At 43.4% G+C, this 19,614-nt stretch overlaps 1 protein-coding gene across 4 annotated transcripts in view; it reads right to left on the bottom strand.

The window, feature by feature from the left end:
• The window catches only part of ME3 (malic enzyme 3), a 120,675-nt gene that overhangs the window by 7,318 nt on the left and 93,743 nt on the right, over window positions 1-19,614 (bottom strand). For all 4 annotated transcript variants that reach the window (XR_014592465.1, XM_083883378.1, XM_083883380.1 and 1 more), the window contains 3 exons: window positions 12,619-12,728; window positions 1,351-1,448; window positions 37-150 (listed from right to left, as the gene is read on the bottom strand). Coding sequence is in view for 3 of the 4 variants with exons in the window: in XM_083883378.1 (XP_083739504.1) it covers window positions 37-150; window positions 1,351-1,448; window positions 12,619-12,728 (322 nt within the window). In the remaining variant the exon portion in view is untranslated. The remainder of the gene's footprint in view (window positions 1-36; window positions 151-1,350; window positions 1,449-12,618; window positions 12,729-19,614) is intronic.

Here is a 19,614-nt window from a genome sequence, read left to right as displayed (position 1 = left end):
CAGGTGAGTGGAGCTCAGCTCTGGAGACAAATTCACCTTCACAATCAGTCCCTTGGAGTCCACCATCCAGATTTTTTTAATGGCATCCTCTCGTGAAACTCCTTCTTTTTCCAAGGCCATGAGGATGAGATGAGCTATGCCCATTGCAGCCTGGAACACAGTATATAAACACTTCATTGGCATATCATTATCTTTTGGGGGAAGATTTTAAATGAGAGGTGGGTTGGGTCATCCCACAGCACTGCACAAAGCAGGGAGACTTTCTGTTCTGGGGTTGTACAGTGCCAAGGCATGGGGCCGATTTTAGCATTGTAGGTGCTGCCATAAATAAAAACCCTCAGAAACATTCACCAGAGCAGGTTGCAGGTGAGGCTGAAGAAGCAGAGGTGATACCTTGACAAGCAGGGGCTGTCTCCATAATTGAAACCAGTTGCAGGGGAGGAAAAGAGGCAGACACTTAAAAAATGCTGGTGGCAATGCCAGTACAGAGGAACTCAAAGCCAAGTGGGACTGCTGCATCTGAAATACAGCCATGAGGAAAGTCTTCTCCCATTCCTGCCTGGGAAAGCAGCCCTGGACATGCTGTGTGCTTGTGGTCCTGCAGCCATGCTTGGCCCTCCTGCTCAGATGGGGACTAACAAGGCAGGAGGGGCTCTGTGCCACAGAGATGGTGACCAGCACAGACAGACATGTCTGCCAGCAAGGGTGGAGAGAGAGAGAGAGAGAGAGAGCAATCTTTGTCTCAGTGAGGGACAGACAAATAGTAATAGACCTCCCCAAAGTCTCACAGGTGGGTGGGAGCTGAGACAGGTCCTGGACCAACACCTTTAGTCCATGGACTAAGCTTTGGAGGCTTCTTCTTATTCCTCTCTCTCTGAGCAAGGTGCCATACAGGCAACCTGGCTCCTGCCATGGAGCACTATGACTGACTCCAGATAGAATGGTTGTGTTCTTAGAGTTCTTTGAGTCTGGGTGCTTTGGACTCTGCTGCTAAAGAAATTCTGGTTTACCCTAGACATCAACCCTGAGAACACAAACCAGCCTCCTTAATATTCCTGCCTCATAAGGGAACTTCCCTAAAGGTACTTAAAGCCCCCCTGACACATGGGTAACTTCATAGTATCCACAGAGTATCCCCAGAACTTGTGGGCCAAGAAATCACTTAAAAACTGTTTGCAACTTCCACACAGCAGCAAGATCCACCTGTAGGGCCCAATCCTGCCCAGTAACAGGGAACCTGCTTCTGTGCTTCATCCTCATGAAGCCAAGCCCTGCAGGAAGTTTCATAGTTTTCTCTCTCTAAATTTGAGGATGGAGCATATTACAGTACAAGCTCAGGAACATTCCTACCTCTCCAGCTCCCTGGAAAACAAACTTATGGTCAGAGAGCTTGTTCTTTGTGATCCTTAAGGCTGCAAAGATGCCAGCAAGTGCAACAGATGCTGTGCCTGGAAGAGAGAAACACCATGAGATGGACATCCTGGCAAATGCATGGTCTACCCTGCAGATATACTGTCAGAAACCTTGTGGTAGGAATCATTCTCTTAGATTCTGTCACTGAAGGATCAGAGTGCCTTCCCTATGCTGAAATATTAACATTCAAATTCTCCTGCAAGGCTGGAGAACACCAATTTTCCTCCACATAGAGTCAAAGGGACACAAAATCCTAGAATGCCAGAAGGAGTTAATACCTAACTTGCAAGGGTTTAAGATGCACTTGACTTCTCTAAGGTCACGTAAGACCCCTGTAACAGAGTGGTTTGAACTTGGGTCTCCTTGTCAAAAAATCCTCTGTGATCATGGAATTACCATCCTCTTCTCCCATTTACCTTCACAGCCCAGCATCACCATTATTTTACACCTCTAACACCCTGATACCCTGACTCACAGCCATCACATCCTACTGCTAAACATTAAAGAGTCATTGATTCCAGGAGTTGGTCCCAGATTAGTGAGAAACAATGCAGTGAATGGAGCAGTTCTGCTGTTACAGCCACTGTGACATCTACAGCTTTCCATACATTAAGGAGGTGAATGTTTAGACTGAATAACCTGCCTTTACCCCACATAACTCACATATAAATCACATGCAATATTCATCTAATGTCCTGTCACAGGTGAAGGAATATGGTGGAAATAAATCAAGTAAGGCACAAGCTAATAAGGATTCAGGCACTGGTGGTATCTCAGCTCACCTGGCAATCTGGATGCAAGCGTTAAAGGGAACTTGGGAGTGCAGGAGGAGGTTTGATCACAGAATATGTGAAGTTGGAAGGGACCCATAAGGATCATCAAGTTGATTAGTTTTATTCCTTAGCATTTGAAAGAATATCAGTTTGGATATGCCCCAGTTTTGATCTGTTCCCAGGTCTAGTGCTGGTCTCTCCATTCTCATCTTTAGAAGCTTTGTGAGACGACAAGTAACAAATCTTGTGGGGGTGGTCATGGCTGGCATAGGCAATAACCACTTTTAGGCTAATATGCCTGATTTCACCAAATTTCCAGCATTTCATATTTTGCTGCCCATGTAATCAGCCAGTAGTTCAGGGTTTCAAGTAGCCAGTGCTGCACTCAGGTTCCCTGAAGGGTCCTTCAGGCCTGGGGTGCTGCAAGGCATCAGGAACAGCCTGGCTGAGAAACAGCAGCTTCTGTGCAGACATGACCACGAGCAGTGACACCAGCAGATGGAGCTGCCTCATTTCTGAAGGACCCAGAAAACAAATTCAGCTTTACCTGCTCCTTTTCTTTAGTGCAAAAGCCACAGAAGAAATAGGAATCTGCTGGGGTATATCACTGGGGAATGATTCACCTTCTTATTATTTCCTAGCAAGCAGAAAATCTAGTGGAAGCACAAGTGCTCTGCCAAAGAGGTAAATTTACTGACATGACTTATCTTGTTGAGGGAACCTATATAAACTACTCTGACAAAGAAAATCTTTATAGGCCAGACCAAAAGTATTTGTCAGTAGAATGAGAAACATTTTGTGATTATAACTTAGATGAGTTTAGTTCTCCAAAAGCTAATAGTTAGCCTCTCTTAAGAGTGATTGTGGTTTAGCAGAGGTGACAGCAGCCACCATCCTGCAGCAGATGTGGTATCCACACTGGCACACTGGTACAGAACAGCAGCATCACTTCATAGAACCATAGAATGGTTTGGGTTGGAAGGAGCCTCAAAGACCATTCAGTTTCAACTCCCCTGGCATGAGCAGGGACATCTTCCACTAGATCAGGTTGTTCCAAGCCCCATCCAACCTGTTCTTGAACACTTCCAGGGATGAGGCATCCATGGCTTCATGAGGGCACTGCAAGCATTCATGCCTTAATCACAAACAGACTGATGGTTGATAGCTTTGTAAGTTTCTTTCTTTCAATGGATCACTTGAGACACTTGCTTCAGTACCAAGGATGAATTCCCTTCATCAGTTCAGAAAAGTTTTTGCCATTCCACTTCCACACCCAGACCATCTGAGTTCAGCCAGTTTAAAAGGGAGTTGATGGCGAGGGAACCACACACTGAGCATTTTGTTGCTTCAGTATTAACATGTCACGCAACTGAAGGAAGTATACAAAGGATTTCCTCTTGCTCCTCCTGCACTAAATCTCTCCCTTTTAATGCTCTCTTTAGGGCAGTGTATTTACCTGGTGAAATTCCACTGGACTAGGAAAATTACAGAGGAAGATAATGAACGTCCAAGAAATTTAAAAGAACGCTGGATAATTGCCTAGTTTTTAGTTTTTGTGTTTTATGGGTATCACATAACCAGTCCACGCTCATTCTCTGTGTTATAGTGAGTCTATAATCAGCAGGAGTGTTGGTGTGCTGCCATGACAGATGCTGAGGATGGAACTCCTCTAAAGAAACGTGCATGATCCTGTCCATGCTCATGCTAAAGCAGCCACCTGAACTGCATCAAATGAAATGCTCCCTAGAAGAGCCACTACTACCACTTGTTTTTTAGAGAGACAAGGTAACTGGAATACTTTTAGACATCTAATCTGTGCAGGAAGAGATTCCACCCTGGAAGTCTGAACTGTAAAGAAATGGGAGGAGACCAGGGTCCCCCAGTTGTCAGCAATGCCAAGTTTGTGACATGCAGTAGAGTATGAACATCTATGTGTACATGCACACATGTTCACATGCTATCTCCAAGACTTCCTTTGCACAGAAATCCCCAAATCCCTGTGTGGGTAGAAGTGGGGAACTGATCAAAGTTAAAAAAACAGAAGTGAAACCATTACAGTGTGATGGTGTAAGTGTCAGGTCACATCATTAGCAATGATAGATGCCTGGAAAGTATTGAAAAGACTGAAATGTAACTGGAGAAATATCTTGTTTCTTTTGGTGTTGACCCAGGCAAAACTGCTGTATACCCTGTGATTGTCAGGAAGTCTGATGGGACAAATGCTGGTATTTGCAAACCCATTTAAGTGGGAAATGCTCTTGAGAGAGTCAACAGCGGGAGGTACTTGAGGTACTTTTTAAAGGTGTCACTAGCAGGAATTTGACAAGTGGTGTGTATGGAGAGAACAGGGACACGGACTCAGTCTCCAGAGCAGAGGCCTGTGGGACTGGGTGTGCCATTACTCATCCCCTGCACTTGTACTGCAGCTTTGACTAACAGCAGGGCTCTGTTCAGCTCTGCCACTCCTAATCCTCCTCTCTCGTTCCAATATGTTTCTAATCCCTCCACATCTCCCAAATTGCATCTCACCCCCATTACTCAAGTAATAAAGTTACTGTACCTTGGCCTTAGCTCAATTTTTTTTTTTTTTTTTTTTTTTTTTTTTTTAATTACAATTTCTGAGCACGGAACAACAGAGTATCTCTGTGGAGAAGAGTTCACAGCTGGTTCATGTAAAGAATTGGCTAATCATTGTGCTTCAGTTCTAAAAGAATCACAAAGTCAGACTGGGGCGGGGAACTCCTCACCATGGCAAGAAAAAACCAGCCATCCTTCAACACATTGGTCTATCTGTTTTCCAAAGAGAATGAGTGCTGCTATTGCGGATAACTGCTTCCCTAAGTAACTAGCAAGAGCCAGCTTGGCTGGTCTGTATCTGAGGTGAGATATGGAGGGGTACAGAGAAAAGAAAAGAAAGTGCTTGCAAACCATCCTGTCTATCCAAGACTTAAAGTGAGTGCTAAACATGATATCACAAAATAGCAAGCAAACCTCGGGACCTCTCTGTGAAGTCCATGACAACAGAACCAGTACAAAAAAGAGGCATTCAGAACTATGGAACACTCAGAAACATGGCCATCTCAGCAGGATTCAGTTTCTGACACTCAGGCACATTCAGAATATTGTAAAACACTAAGGAAAACCCTGTGAAGTTGATGTTCCACTTGAACTATTGCAAGTGAGAACAGGCCCCAGTAGATGTCAGTGGAGGTACATAACCCGAGGAAAGGATCTGCTCCACAGCATCGCATGGGAAAGGCAGCAGACAGGCTCCCATTCCCGGGGACCTGACCATTCCTCAGGGTGGGGAGAGCAGGCAGAGGGGCGAGCAGCTCTGCACATGGAGTTACAGGAAGCACTGCACCAGTTGCCAGGGAAAGCACTGCCCAGTGCCGAGGTCAAGGCTGGGCCATGGATGCCAGCAGCCAGTGGCTGAGCAGGGAACACGGGGGAAAGTGTGGACCAGGGGTGTGGTTGGGGGCAGGAGTCCTCTCCTGCTGATGGCTGGCACTGCCCTGTCACCTGTCTGGAGGGCTCACTGAGCTGTGAGCATCACTACCATGCTGAATCCTTCCCATAGCAGCAATGGGACTGTGCAGCCACACCACTGCCTGTTTCTTCTCACAACACCTGTGTGAGTGATTCCCCCTTCTCCACAGCACATTGGTGGAAAAGATGACCAAATTCAGCCTGATCTTTTATTTTTTACTCTTGCCCTGCCTGCTTAGACTTTGCCCTGTCAAAACCATGCCAATATGAGAGCCCAGGGAACAGCAAACTCTAGTTTAACAGCTCCAGCAAAGAGCAGCCAAGGAAATATATCTAAATTTATGGATGAGGAGGAAGCCTAGGGCTTTTCCAAATTCTGGTTCACATTAACTCCCTGCAGCAGTTCCGCCCATTACTGGAAAGCAGAGTGGAGCTTGTCCAGATCCACTCCAAATGCATATTCAAAAGTCAAACACAACAAAGCTGGAGCAAAAAACTGCCAAAGTGTTTGCAGCTCAAGGTCTTCCCCTCCATGGCTGCAGGCTAGTGTTACCCTTCCCCCAGAGGGCCTCTGTAAGACATTAAGAAAATAAACTTAGAAATGGTGCAGAGTTAGTCAACGAGAAGAGCAGTAAAATGCAAGGCATTGATGCACAGGGATGGAACTTGTTCTCTTCAGGCGACCCAGAATTGATGGTGGCATGGAGAAGAGCTGTCTGACAAAGGAGAAGCCTAATGAGGCCATCTCTAGGTTCCTGCTTTTAATCCTTCCACTGTAAAGTGCTTGGACTATACTGTGCATAACCTTAATGATGGCTTCTGACCATGGCAGCAGTGCCCTCCCTCCTGCCTGTACAGTGCCAGTGCAGGCTGAGCCCCTCGCACACCCACACGGGCAGAGGCTGTCAGGCAGCTGCCAGCACTCTGCGAGAAAGCATCCCCATCACAGCACTGAGGACTCTGTGCATGCTGCTGCATACCAACAAGCTAAACCAGGTCAGAGCACAGCCCTTTCTTCTGTTCATTTGGCCTCCTGAGCCTGGACTTAAAAGATCACAGACAGCTTAACACAGAGGTGACCTGTGCTGTTCTTCAGTGCTGAGGAGGAGTTGGCAGTGGCATCCAGTGAATGAGAAAAACAGCTCACAAGGAGAGCAAGAAAGGGAAACAAATGTCACTATTCCCAAAAGTGACAGAAGATACGGGCCTGATCTTTAGAGTGTTGCACTGATAAGCCCAAGAAACTGAGGCCCATTATAGTGTGAAGTCCTGTTCTGAACTGTTCTGACCTGGCTTGTGTAGCAGTCAGTGTGTGAATTCAACACAAACCCAGGAGTTGGCCCTTACATAGTTAAGGCAGCAGCACCAAGGGGAAATGCAGCAGCCTCTTCTGCTGAGAAGCACCGCAGGTCCAGAGGGACTGTTAATAGTGAACCTCTACAGGACTGAGAACACCTCCACATCTCTATCCAGGCTGGGTAAATCCCCAGGGAAAGCTTGCTGCTCAGGAGCTGCCTGGCAAGACATTGCCTGCTTTGTCCCACAGTATGGTCCTGTCCTGCACTCCCTTCCTATTGTGCTTCCCCCTCCTTGGCTTCCTGTGATAATTACCGATGCATTTGCCACGCCAGCTGAAACAACAAAGTAAGATACTGTACCATTTTAATCTGCTGAAATTAGTTACTGCTGAGCCAAGAACTCTCACTTCTCCTGCTTCTCACAGCACATGGAAATGTGCCTGTGAAACAGGCCTCGTTTGCACATGATTGATTTCCAACTTGCCTAAGTGTTTGAAGCTGCTCAGATTTGTGGCACTGGAATCAGCTTGTTCCCAGCCTCAGCTGAGATCTGGAGCACTCTTGGTACAGGCCAGGCACTGCTTCCTGAAGTGTCTTGGGAAGGTTATGGAAAGGTTATCTGCTAGGATAATGAGAAAAGGTGGTCGGTGGGTCAAGAGATATTTTGAGGATCATCAGCAGTCACACATCCAACAACCAAGGGGAATCATTGCTCTAATGACTTGGAAAAGACTCAGAGGTGTTCTGTGAAAGGGGAGACCCTGAGCAATGCCCACAGCCTACTTTGGATAACAGGCTTTATGCTTTTGTGCACTGTTCTCTTTGCCCCTGCCTATATGTGTGAAAAACTTTTGAATGACATGATCCAACACAATTAATTAAATAACACATTAAAGATGTCTTCATTTTTTTCTGCAATTCTGACTAAATGTGCAGAATTACTTCTGCTGTTGAGTACTGAATAAACATTTCAAGAGGCAGCTAAGTTGGTCAGGTATGATTTGCCTAGGGAGATCCATACTGTTCTCATTCACCTTCACATTCCTAGGTGCACTTCCAGAAGACTTATTTTGTAATCTCCAGATCCTGTGGTTAGGCTAGCTGGACTGAAGTTCCCTGGATATTTCTTTTTGCCTTGCTTGAAGATAGGTGTGATGTTTGTCTTTTTTTCAGGAAATAGGAATCTCCCCAGTAACCATAACCTTTCAAAGAGTGACTTTGTAATGCTGTTGACCACATATCTCAGATGAATCCTTAGATGCATCTCATCAGGTCTCATGGACTTTGTCCCTTGAACAATCCCTGCTGAATAGGCAGAAGTCGATGGAGGTGCTGTAATTTTGCATGCCTAAAATTCTCATAATGGAACTAGAACTCTGGGTGCTTTCCTTGACCTGCATGAGGCCATTGAAAATCTCCCAAAACATCCTTGTAGCTAAACCGGAGAGGTACAGACTGAACAAGTGGGTGAAATTGGCTGGGCTGGTAGGCTTAAAGGTTTGTGGTCAGCGGTACAAAGAGGCCAATACTAGTTAAGTTCTCATAACAATCTGGGTTATAAAAGAGAGTGCACTTCCATAAAATTCGTGGATGATTACAAATTTGGGACAGTGATTGGTACAGTGGTGGTATGACAGTTGTTCACAGAGATCTCAGCAGGCTGGAGAAATGGGCTCAGGGAAACCTCGTGAGGATCAGCAAAGGCAAATGCAAAGTCCTGCAGCTTTGCAGAAGAAAACTTTGGGGTCATGGTGGGCAGCAAGTGGAAGATGAGCCAGCAATAAGCCCTTGTGGCACAGGAGGCCAACAGCCTGCTAGACTCTGTCAACAGTAGGTCAAAAAAGTGATAAGTTTTTTCTATTTCAGCACTTTTGAGGTCATCCCTAGACAAGCAAGTCCCATTTGGGGATTTCAGCACAATGACAAACTGGAGCAAGTCCAGAGGAGGGACACAAATATGACCAGGGTATACAAAAAGGACTGAGTAGCTTGGATTTGAAAGGGCTGAGGAAGACTAAGAGGGCATCTAATTTCTGTTTACAATCACTAGTTGGAGTTATAGTGAAGAGGCAGTAGTTGTAAAGAGGCCAGATTCTTCTCAGAGCTGTACAAAAAAAGATGAGGGGCAATGAAAAATTAGCAAAATTCCAGTTAGATATAAGGGGAAAAATGTGCAAGGAAGATGAGAAAACTTTGCAGCAGGTAGCACAAAGATTGTGGATATCCATCCTTGTATATACTGCAAAGTATTTGGCTGGACAAGGCTCTAAGGACCCTGAACTAATATAAAACTTGATCTAAGTTTGAAATCACCCTTTATTTGAGTGAGGGCTGGTTGATGTCTAGAGGCCCCTTCCAAACTAATGTCTTCAATGGCTTTATGTAATTTCTTGTATGAAGCAGGAATCCAGAGATGCAGGCTCCAAGGATTCACCAGACTTCACAACTTTGCAAGACTTTCAAATTGTCTGCTTTCTGTTTATCACTGTGGACAATGAAGTGGAGCAAAGTTAGAGGAGGAAGATAAGGAGCAGGAACTAAAGCATTCTCATGTACCTCTATTTTATGTGCTTCAGAGCCTGCCCTGGTACTTTACTGGGAAAAAGGAAGAAGTGACAATCAATTTTCTCCCTCAGAGCTGTAACTGAAGCTGTTGCCCCTTGCATGAACCCAGACAGAGCTGGGAAAGGACTGATGTCATCACCCCCTCAGAGGAAGGAGAAGCACTCCCTCAATGGGCGCTCCCACACACGGGCACTGTGAGCCAGCTCCTGCCTAGATCCCAGGCTGATGGCTTTCAGAATAAGCAATGAGCACTGTGAGCCAGCTCCTGAGAGCTCCCAGGCTGATGGCTTTCAGAATAAGCAATCACCTCGTCCCAGTTGGTGGTGCCTGGCAGGCATCCCACTCAGCATCAGTAGGCTGGCTCAAACTGGAAGGGGTCTGAGTCACCTTTATTCTCTGGGGATAGGGTGGATTTGGAAATACAGTAATTTGTGGAGGAAAAAAAAAAAGAAAGTAGGTATTAATATTTTAAACTATTTTTCATTTTGTGTAGGTCCTGGGGCAGCAACAAGGAGGCTTAAAGGATCTTAAGGGAAGTGATTTGTACCTTTTTCCCTCATCTTGTGGGGGTGTGTATGTGTAGGGCCACTGCATCTGAGTCCCACTAACCAATGGTCAATGAGCTTAAATTAGAATAGCTCAGGCCTGATCTAACTTGCACTGCTGGTGCCTAAGTTGTGTTTTTAATTCAACATACTTAAAACATTGCCAGCTCAGAAGTTGGAATAATTCAGGCTTCAGAAGGTCTGTTCCTGTCTCACTTGAGTAAAATTAATCAGGCCTGCTTAAACAAGGCTTTGTATAATTCTCATTAATCATTTAAACACCACTTACATTGAACTCTAACACTTTTTTAAGTAGGTGAGACATGAAACAACAGCATGTTAGAAAAGAGAGGGTCTAAGGTAAACCCAAAGAACAGGAGGGTGTGAGTAAGAAAATGCCACTTCCTATCTTTCTCATACCATCTGCAGATACAGAAGGATGTATTAGGTGGGTAAATCAGACTACTCATCCCAGATTCAACTCTTTTCTCTCTGACATGGCTCCAAGACAGAGTTAACTAAGTAGATCCACGTTACTTCAGCATTCCAAAAGTCCTCAAAAATAATTTCTGACTACAGCCTAAGTTTGGATTTCCCTTTTCTTTCTGACAGCTCCATAAAAAAGCTGAAACAGGTGTTTGCTTCCTTCAATTCATTGCTTGTTGTGCAAAAGCTCAGCAGGATTTCTTTTTTCATGTACTACTGAGAAACCAGTGCCAGCAAAATGTTTTATTTGACAATATAACCATGTTTTACTACAAAGAGGTGAAATCCTGCTCTTTCAAAAGGCAGGACTTGAAAAAAATTTTGGGGGAGTTGACATCTCCCATGCACTGTGACATGAATCTAACTGGGGACAATCGGATAAGGTCCCTTTTATGACAATACTGTTTTACAGCATTCTCCTGGATGTGGTTTGCTGCTCTGTGGCAATCATTACCAGGAACCGTCTGAAGCATTCAGCTATGACCTAAGGCCAAAAGAAAATTATAAAAAATAGTCTCCTGCTTCCCACTCAGAATCTGCAGTTTAGCTTTAAAATTCTCTTTTTCTTCTCTCTGTTATCAAAGAAACTCTTCCTATTCACCAAGAAGTGTTTGCCATTCACTCCGGTTCTGCCAAGAAAACTTACATCCAGGCCCCTGATGTGTGATTTCCCACATCACTTGGCCTCTTTTTGACTGCCGAGTCCCCTTCCACTTTCAGAGAGAGCTACTAATCCAAAAGAAATCTTTACAATATTGGCTTCTTATAATGGCCTTCATCATCTGCCCATCTTCAGAAAAGTCTGAGTGCTTGGTTCCCTCATTCAATGCTTCAATTCAAAAATGTATCTCCTGGGTTTTCATTTCCTGTGCTTCTCTCTCCTCTGGAAGTTTTTTGGGCGTGGCAAGAACACCTGATGAGTCTTCTTGTACAGGAATATCCATCTGCCCTTCCCTGAAATGTCTTTAGCTTCTCTGCTTCTAAACCCTCTTCATGAAAATGTCTTTTGAACAGGCCCATGCTTCCCACTACACCAACCATATTTCCCCAAATCAGGATCTTACTCCTTGTGTCAGATAGGAAGAAGCTGCTATACACATTGCCAAATACTGTTAGATAAGCAGCAGATGCAGAAACAGCACTGAAAAGTCTGCTCACAAAAGAACCAGCATTGTGTGAAAAACAACACTGATGTTTCTTTCAGTCTCTTTCAAGTACAAGTGAGGATGAGCCCAACTGACTGCAAATAATTAAATCAAACATTGGAAATTTTTGCATGTTTCAAGCAGGACTAGACAAAAGAAAAGATGAAGGGACTGAGAGGAGAACTGGTTGTTTGTAGACCTTTGGAAAGATCCTGTCCCTGTCAAATGGGCAAACAGCCCTTCCAAAGGTTTAAAGCAAAGTCAGCATCAGACCGGGATGGAGACTGCATCCCTCTGGGCATGGAGCAATCCTGCTGACTGCTGATCCTCTCAGGGCCTGGAGACTTGCTTGTTATAACCCCAGCTTTGCTGCTGTCACTTCTCTTTGACACTGGAAGAGTTATGTTAACCACGCTAGGGGAGAACAGAACTGTTCTCAGATTACTGCAGAGTTAGCATCCACAGAGAGGAAAGAAGCTGGTTTACCTTTCTTTTTGTGCATGTAGTAAAGAGTACAACAATAGAGGGAAAATGCCCGGGTCAGCTAATGACCACCTGGCTCATGGAAACGGAAAGCCTTGCATAACTGTTAAAACCTCATCATTGTTTTAGCTAAATTATAGAAAATTAATGGAACTCTCTAAGTTACCTGCATAATCTAAAGCATATGATCCATTTTCTCCCTTGAATGTTTCTGCAATGAACTGCTAAATTCCTAAAAAACAATGGTGACTCACTTTTCAACTCAGAAGGCTGAGCTTTTGTTTATATTTTTAAATGCTCCTGTATAAACTCTAAAATTTGTCAGACATCTGACTACTGTATAATAAAAAGTCTTGTGACATTAACCACCGTTTCTCAGGACAAGGTGAAGGTTAAATTTGATTTTCCTAACAGTACTTACCCTGAATATCATCATTGAATGTACAGTATCTGTTGCGGTATTTATTGAGGAGACGAAAAGCATTAGCATTGGCAAAGTCTTCAAACTGGATCAGACAATTCATGCCGTATCTGCAAGTTAAAGGGCAATTTAAAATGGATAAATATATTTATACAGCATAGGACAAGATATACACCTTTTACCAAGACAATGTAGCTAGAGACTCTAGTGCCGAAGTAAAAGTATTCATGACAGAAATGCAGCACAGTAATAGCAAACAGGATCACACCCATCCCAAGGTCCACGCACTGAGAAATGTGGAGTCACCAGAATTAAACTGTATTCATAATTCAAGTGGCTTCTTAGTGTGTGTACTTATATACCTATATGTACATGCATCTTTGGACTTTTGGTAGGAGAAATCTTCTGCAGTATTGCAGCTGCCACACTGCATTACAGCAAATCTGACTGTGCAAATCTGACTTATGCAAAGGGGACACCAGTTAAAGGGACACCACCAGGGGCCCACTTCAACTGTATGTGGCCAAGAGATGAAAAAAAAAAAATCTGCTTGTAGGATCCCATGGAGTGAGTGGGACTGAGTTGTTCATGGTGTGATTTCACAGTCACACTTCTGTGCCTTGGAAATGTTTTTCTCCACTGAGTTGTTTAGCAGGAAACCAGCACTGACAGCTAGTGACCTGTAGAGTGAAAAGTTAGGAAGTAATTGCAAGCTTTCCATAATTGTCCAGTAATTTCCAGCAATTTCAAGGAAAAGTGTGCAGGATATAAATTGGATAATATTCAAACTGGTCCATACATATACACATTCAGCAGTTTGTATGACTCTAGTCTGCATTAAAGCTTTGCAGTGAGAGAAACTCAGGGAATGAGTAATGCAGCTACAAGCAGCCTCTGGGCTGCAGGCAGGTGAAGGGGCTCTAAATAGCTGCACTTTGTAAGAGGTAGCATCACCTGACATATCTTCTATTCAGACTTTCCTTCTTTGCCACTGAAATCTGAGGTAGAACACCCCTGCTTTAGCGTAGAAACTGATACTGGATAAAACATACTCCATTTGAGAACTGTGACTTCTGTCATGAAAAGGTCTTTTCATGGCACTCACAGTGTGGGCAGTCAGGCTCTCCTAGAAGGGCCTTGAATTTTTTATTATTATTTTCCACTTCAAGTATATCTGTCAGTAAGGAGACAATGACAAGCACATGCATTGTGCTCCTTTATTTTTCCATCATGGGAATCTCTCGCTTGATAAACACCCTGGTCTCAAAAAGGGACAAGGGTTGGCTCAAACACTTGCTTCCCATTCTCTGTGTTTGCCTTTAGAAAAGGACCACAATGAGGATGGAGTTTTTAGTAGGGCTTGTAGCAACAGGACAAAGAGTAATGGTTTTAAACTAAAAGAGGGTCAATTCAAACTAGATATAAGGAAAATATTTTTACAGTGAGGGTGGTTAAAGACCGACACAGGTTGCCCGGAGAGGTAGTGGATGCCCCATCCCTGGTAACATTCAGGGTAAGGGTAGATGGAGCTCTGAGCAACCTGGTCTGGTTGAAGATCAGCTTACTAATGGATGTTCCTCTTATTCATCATTTGGATGTGTAAGGAAAACATGGCTAAGAGGGAGATGACACAGCATCCAGAACATCTGCAATATCTCATAGCCAATAATTAGCAAATCTTTATGCAACTTCAGTTGCTATAGAAACTATTTCTCTAACACTAGTCTTATTTATTGATATCACTGAGGAAGTAACATTACTGACTTGCTTAACAAAATCAATGATCTCAGCCAGCATTAATGTACGTGTGACCAGCTCTGTGAATTCCTTCCACATTTGTGGTCTGCAGCATGGCACAGTGCATGTTACTTCTATTTTCCTCTTTGATCCCTTATTTTCACCTTTGGTCCTTATTAAGCAGAGCACAAAAGAAGTATGGTAGCCCACAGACACTTCCAGTATGACAGGGCAGTGCTGCAGTGCAGGCTCTTCTCACTAAGGTATTCTTTGAAGATTGTTTTCTTTTCCACTGCAATACATCTACTGAGTTTTTAAAAGTATGAACTCCATTTTTGAGCTTATGTGAGCCTTTGCATAATGTGAAAACTGAAGTTTCATTCATAAAGACCACAAATTGGTCATGGTAAGACCTGATGAATGGATGCTTTAAATGAAAGAATCAAGTATTCTGGATTCACAGTGAAAGATGGGAATCTCAGATCATGATCTTAGTCCTCAATAACTACTCACCTTATTGAACTTTTGAGAGAAATTTAAAGAACTTGTGCTACCCAAAGTCACTGAAATTAAACACAACTAGGCAGCTGACTTACTGAGTTGTCTTAGAAATCTACCAGTCTTGTTGCCCTTTTCTAGTGGTACTTTGGTGGCTATGTGCAGTGCTCCATCTGAGGGTGACCAGAGCAGGCTAAGGGTAAACTCAGCAAGGAATTTAAACAAAACAGCTGCTGGGGCCATGTGCAGTAAGATCTTTCTGAGTATCAACATGATGAGTCAGTTCTACTGCCCCTCACCCACAGCACAACATCTCAATATTTGTTTAATTCCTTTCATCCCGAAGGGCTCCAGAGCACTCTACAAAGAATGCTGGGTAGCACCCAAAAGTAAAATGCAGCCAATTTGGGACTGGAGCACAGAAGTCCTTTAATATGCAACAATGCTAAGAAAAAGTCCAGCTCAGATAAGAAGGTGCAGAATACTTGGTACTGCAAAGGGAAAGGGTGTCTTGAGAGCTGCTACATGTATTGGAATCCAGCCAATAAATGCAGTGCAGACTGGGATGTCTTCCACTACCTTTACATATCTAAAAGTTGTTTGTGTAATACCCAGCTGTGTATTGCCCAGCTGGACAACTCTGACTGCTCACTCACACCACGGAGAGAAAGGCTATATACAGTAGCAACTTCTTTCAACTAGTCTAACTGAGAAATGGAAGTAATAACATCTCTGGACATGCATCTTTCTTCAGAGTGTCTGTGAAGGCAGACTAAGATGACCAATCTAAATTTAGATATCTAACTTTAGACACCTAAATTAGGAGAGGTAATCTAATATTATAGAATTATCACAGTTGGGAATATCTGGTTGGGAACATCTTAAATGTATGTCATGCACCTTAGGTCACTGGCTTATCACCCTTTCACTGCAGTACTGTCCTGCCCTTCAACATTTGCAATTCCTTTGTTGATGTCTGCAGAAACTACCCTGCTCCATCCCTTGTGTATGGTGTCCAAGTGGTCTCCTGTCAGCAGACACAGACATACTTGATGAAATGAATTATACTGGCCAGTCTTCCCCCATCATAATGTTTTAATGATTTTTCAAAATTGTGTTTAATTGGAAACACTGTATTTCTCACTAAGAAACCAAAAATAATAAATTCCTTTGGAGGAATAATTTTAATAAGGTATGCTTTTGTTGAACCTTTTGTTCTGTTTAATATGTGACATCTGATATGAATGCAATCCCAGTTAGTACTCACATACTTGCTGTCTATAGGCGCAGGATGCCTTTTAATAGAAAAAATGTTTGTAAAGTGAGTATTTGAACAAGGATTTCTGAAGATCCCTTCCAAGACATTTAAATATTCTTAAATTTGCAAGAAGAATTGATGCTGGCCCTGCAGAGAGTTTTTCCAAACTGCTGTGATAGGAAGAGACTCTTGAGGTCAGTGTGCTTGGCTGGTTGTCAGTTCTCATAGATTCTTCCACTGATCCATGTGACTCATCTAACTTTCAGCTGAGAGCCTGAAGGAGATTTGGAAGCAGATCAGCAGGTCACATCAGGACTGAATGTTTTCCAGTCCAGGAAAGGCACAGCCAGCTAAAGGTTGGCTCTCTCCAGCAATCTCATCCGGACTGTCAATGATTCATCTTCTCTAGAGCATTCTGTGATCTTCTTGGCACCTGGGATACGAGCAGTTAAACAGCCAGGATCTGACTGCCTTTTTCTACAAGGAAAACTCAAATGTAGACTATCATTTCAAACTGAAATTTCAGGATTTCACACTGACAAGGTACATTGAAGCTGAGCAAGTGCCATGGTCCAGTGTGGTTTCTCCCATTTCTGTTCTTTATCTCCCTTTCAAAAAAGGGAAGGTTATATTTTTTGAATGGTTTTGGGTTCAAAGTGTTGCCGTTCCTCTTGGGCACACTGCAGTTTGCATTTTGTGGGATCTCTGCAGTTCTATGTCTCCTTGTGGAACTGGAGCTTTCCCCTCAGCATGAGTCATTCTTATATTTGTAGGCTGTCAAGAAGGATGCTTGGATAGAGGTGCTTTTGAAAGAATTCAGACATGCTGAAACTTGTAACTGGTTACACTACAAGAGTCATTATTTAACACTGTCACCATGTCTCCTGTTGGCTGCCAGACCACCATCTGGTGGATCCTGTTCTCTGCCACCTCTGGAATTAATTTACCCATTTTATAGAATTGGAAACAAAAAGATACACTTTTTCAGTTCTTTCTCATCCAAAAAATTCACTGGTCTTTCAGGCAAAGATTATATTGTGTCTCATTTGTCTGCTTATTTCATGGTTTTGTGCCATAAATAATTATGACCCAAAATCTGGCTCTCATACCTTGCAAAAATCTTCCTGTGAAAATAGCCTCACTGGGAAATGCTTAATAGACTGGTCCCATATGCTCATTTTAGTCCAATTTCTCTCTTGTATAAGATTTTGCCTAGCAAATCTTGTACAAACAGTACTTTCAATGAAACAATGTATTATTGATTAAAAAAATAGTACAAACTGTCACTCTAATGAAGGATGACTCTAGGAGCTAAACACATATAATATTATAAGCCTATTGTAAAAATTATCACCTGAAAATCTTGATTAAGAAATGATCCCATTTCCTGGAAAACACACAAACATAGGATTCATGCTTTGTTTATCACTGTACTGTTCTGGTACACTGTTACTACCCACCTAGACCTACACAGAACCCCTGGGCTGTGCCAAGAGAAAAGATGCTCTTAGCAAAGTCTGTATCCCCTGCAGAGAATGATACACATTTCCCTTGGATGACCACCTGGAACAAGTGGTGGAACAAAAGTGTGGAACAAGAGTGTGAATGGCAGAAAAAGAGCAATGATTACATTGCTTTTAGATTCTTTATTCAAGAGAATTCTCAGTTGCCCGAACAATGTTATTATGCAATTTTTTCTTTCATCCTCATATGTGTGTACCTCTTTGAGTTCATCCAGACTCATTATAAGCCATGAGGTCAGAGAGGAAAAAATTCAGGAGGCACTAGTTGCCATTTGAGAAGCATCTGACCAAAACTGCCCAAGTCAGAACTTCAAGGGTTGCCTGTGGACCTGTCCAGTGCATTTTCTGATGCTTATCAAAAGGGCTTTTTTATGGACAATGAGGAAGAAGTATAATACATTCATACATGCATGTAAAAAAAAGAGTATTTGCAAGAAGATCCTGTTCCTTTATGGAAAGAATCACAAGAAAGATGTTCCAGTCCTTGTCTGAACTTAAAATTTTATAGCACTGCTTTCAGCCATTCATGATGCAAGGAATCTGTTTTGAAGACCTGCAACCCCTTTTCATAGTCTTAGATAAAACCAGGCAGAGAAGAAACAAATTGTCTTTGCTCTTGTCATCTTCCTACTGCTGCTTGAAACACCAGCAACCAAATTCCTAATTTCCAAGGAAAACTAAATTATCTGTAAAGAAGCCCATCATCAGAAAAATATCATGCTTGGCAAGTGCTCAGCATTTAAGATTGGAAAAACAAAGTCCACTCAAGCAAGTAAAACAAAACTAGAACCTGAGTCTGTCTGGTGTCCTGAGGCCAATCTTACCATTAAATTGTTACTATGATGCTTGTCAGGCTTTTCATCAGACCAGCAGGACTCTGCCATACAGTTCCTGGCCACAGGCTAGGGGTCACTTTGGTCAGGCACCTCCTCAAGAGGCCAGCTGAGAGCAGCCCTGTGGAGAAGGACTTGGGGGTATTGCTGGATGGAGAACTGAACAAGCCAACAGTGTGTGCTCCCAGCCCAGAAAGCCAACTGTGTCCTGGGCTGCATCCAAAGCAATGTGGGCAGCAGGGCAAGGAAGGGAATTACATCCCTCCTGAGACCCCACCTGGATCCAGCTCTGGGGCCTCCAACATAAGAAGAATGTGGACCTGTCAGAGTGGATCCAGAGGAGGCTGTGAAGATGATCAAAGGGCTGGACCATCTCCTCTATTGAAGACAGGCTGAAAGAGCTGGTGTTGTTCAACTTGGAGAAGAGAAGGCTCCAGGGAGACCTTGGAGCCAATACAAACTTAAGAACTCTGGGTCTTGGGCTTAGAAATCCCATGCTAGGGAGCTGCATCACAAACCCAACAGGACCTGCTGCCTGCCTCACCATCACCTTAGGCTACAGGCAATTTCTAACATTGGGCAGGAATCTCACAGGGTGTCTGCCAACATAAACATAGCCACCATGCTCTGAGGCACAGAGCCTGCTGTGGATTCAGTGAGTGCTGCATAAATAAAAGCACTCCTTGAAGCACAAAGGTATCGGGAAATCCCAGAATTGTACATTTTTGGAAACTGGGGAGTGTGCTGAGGATTGCTGTTTTTAATCATATGCCAGGGCATCTGCTATGAGCTGCTGTTAGAAACAGGGTAAGGGGCAAAATGAAGTTAAGATCAATTACAAAGTTCTTGGGAAAAAAAAATCTTGGAAGTTCCAAGTCAACTTTCATTATATTCTTTTTAAGGAAAAACCTCCAAACAACTATTTTGCACATCCTATCTCATGACTTTCAAGCACTAAGACCAGCACTAATGGCTGCTATGACCATTCTAGCGCTTTTATGCAAAATGGCATCACCCTGCTTGCAGTTGGGGTGAGGAAGGACTGCAGCTGGAGCTACAAGGCTTAACAGGAGCAGGGCAAAAGCAGGAGATGCAATCATTTTAGTGCTAATCCTCAGGTGTAGCCTTGAGCTACCCTCTGGCACAC

This window comes from Zosterops lateralis (genome assembly GCF_965231275.1).
Source record: "Zosterops lateralis genome assembly, chromosome: 2".
NCBI lineage: Eukaryota > Metazoa > Chordata > Aves > Passeriformes > Zosteropidae > Zosterops > Zosterops lateralis.
Note: the sequence above shows the minus strand (reverse complement) of the source record. Positions and strands in the feature narration are given on the sequence as shown.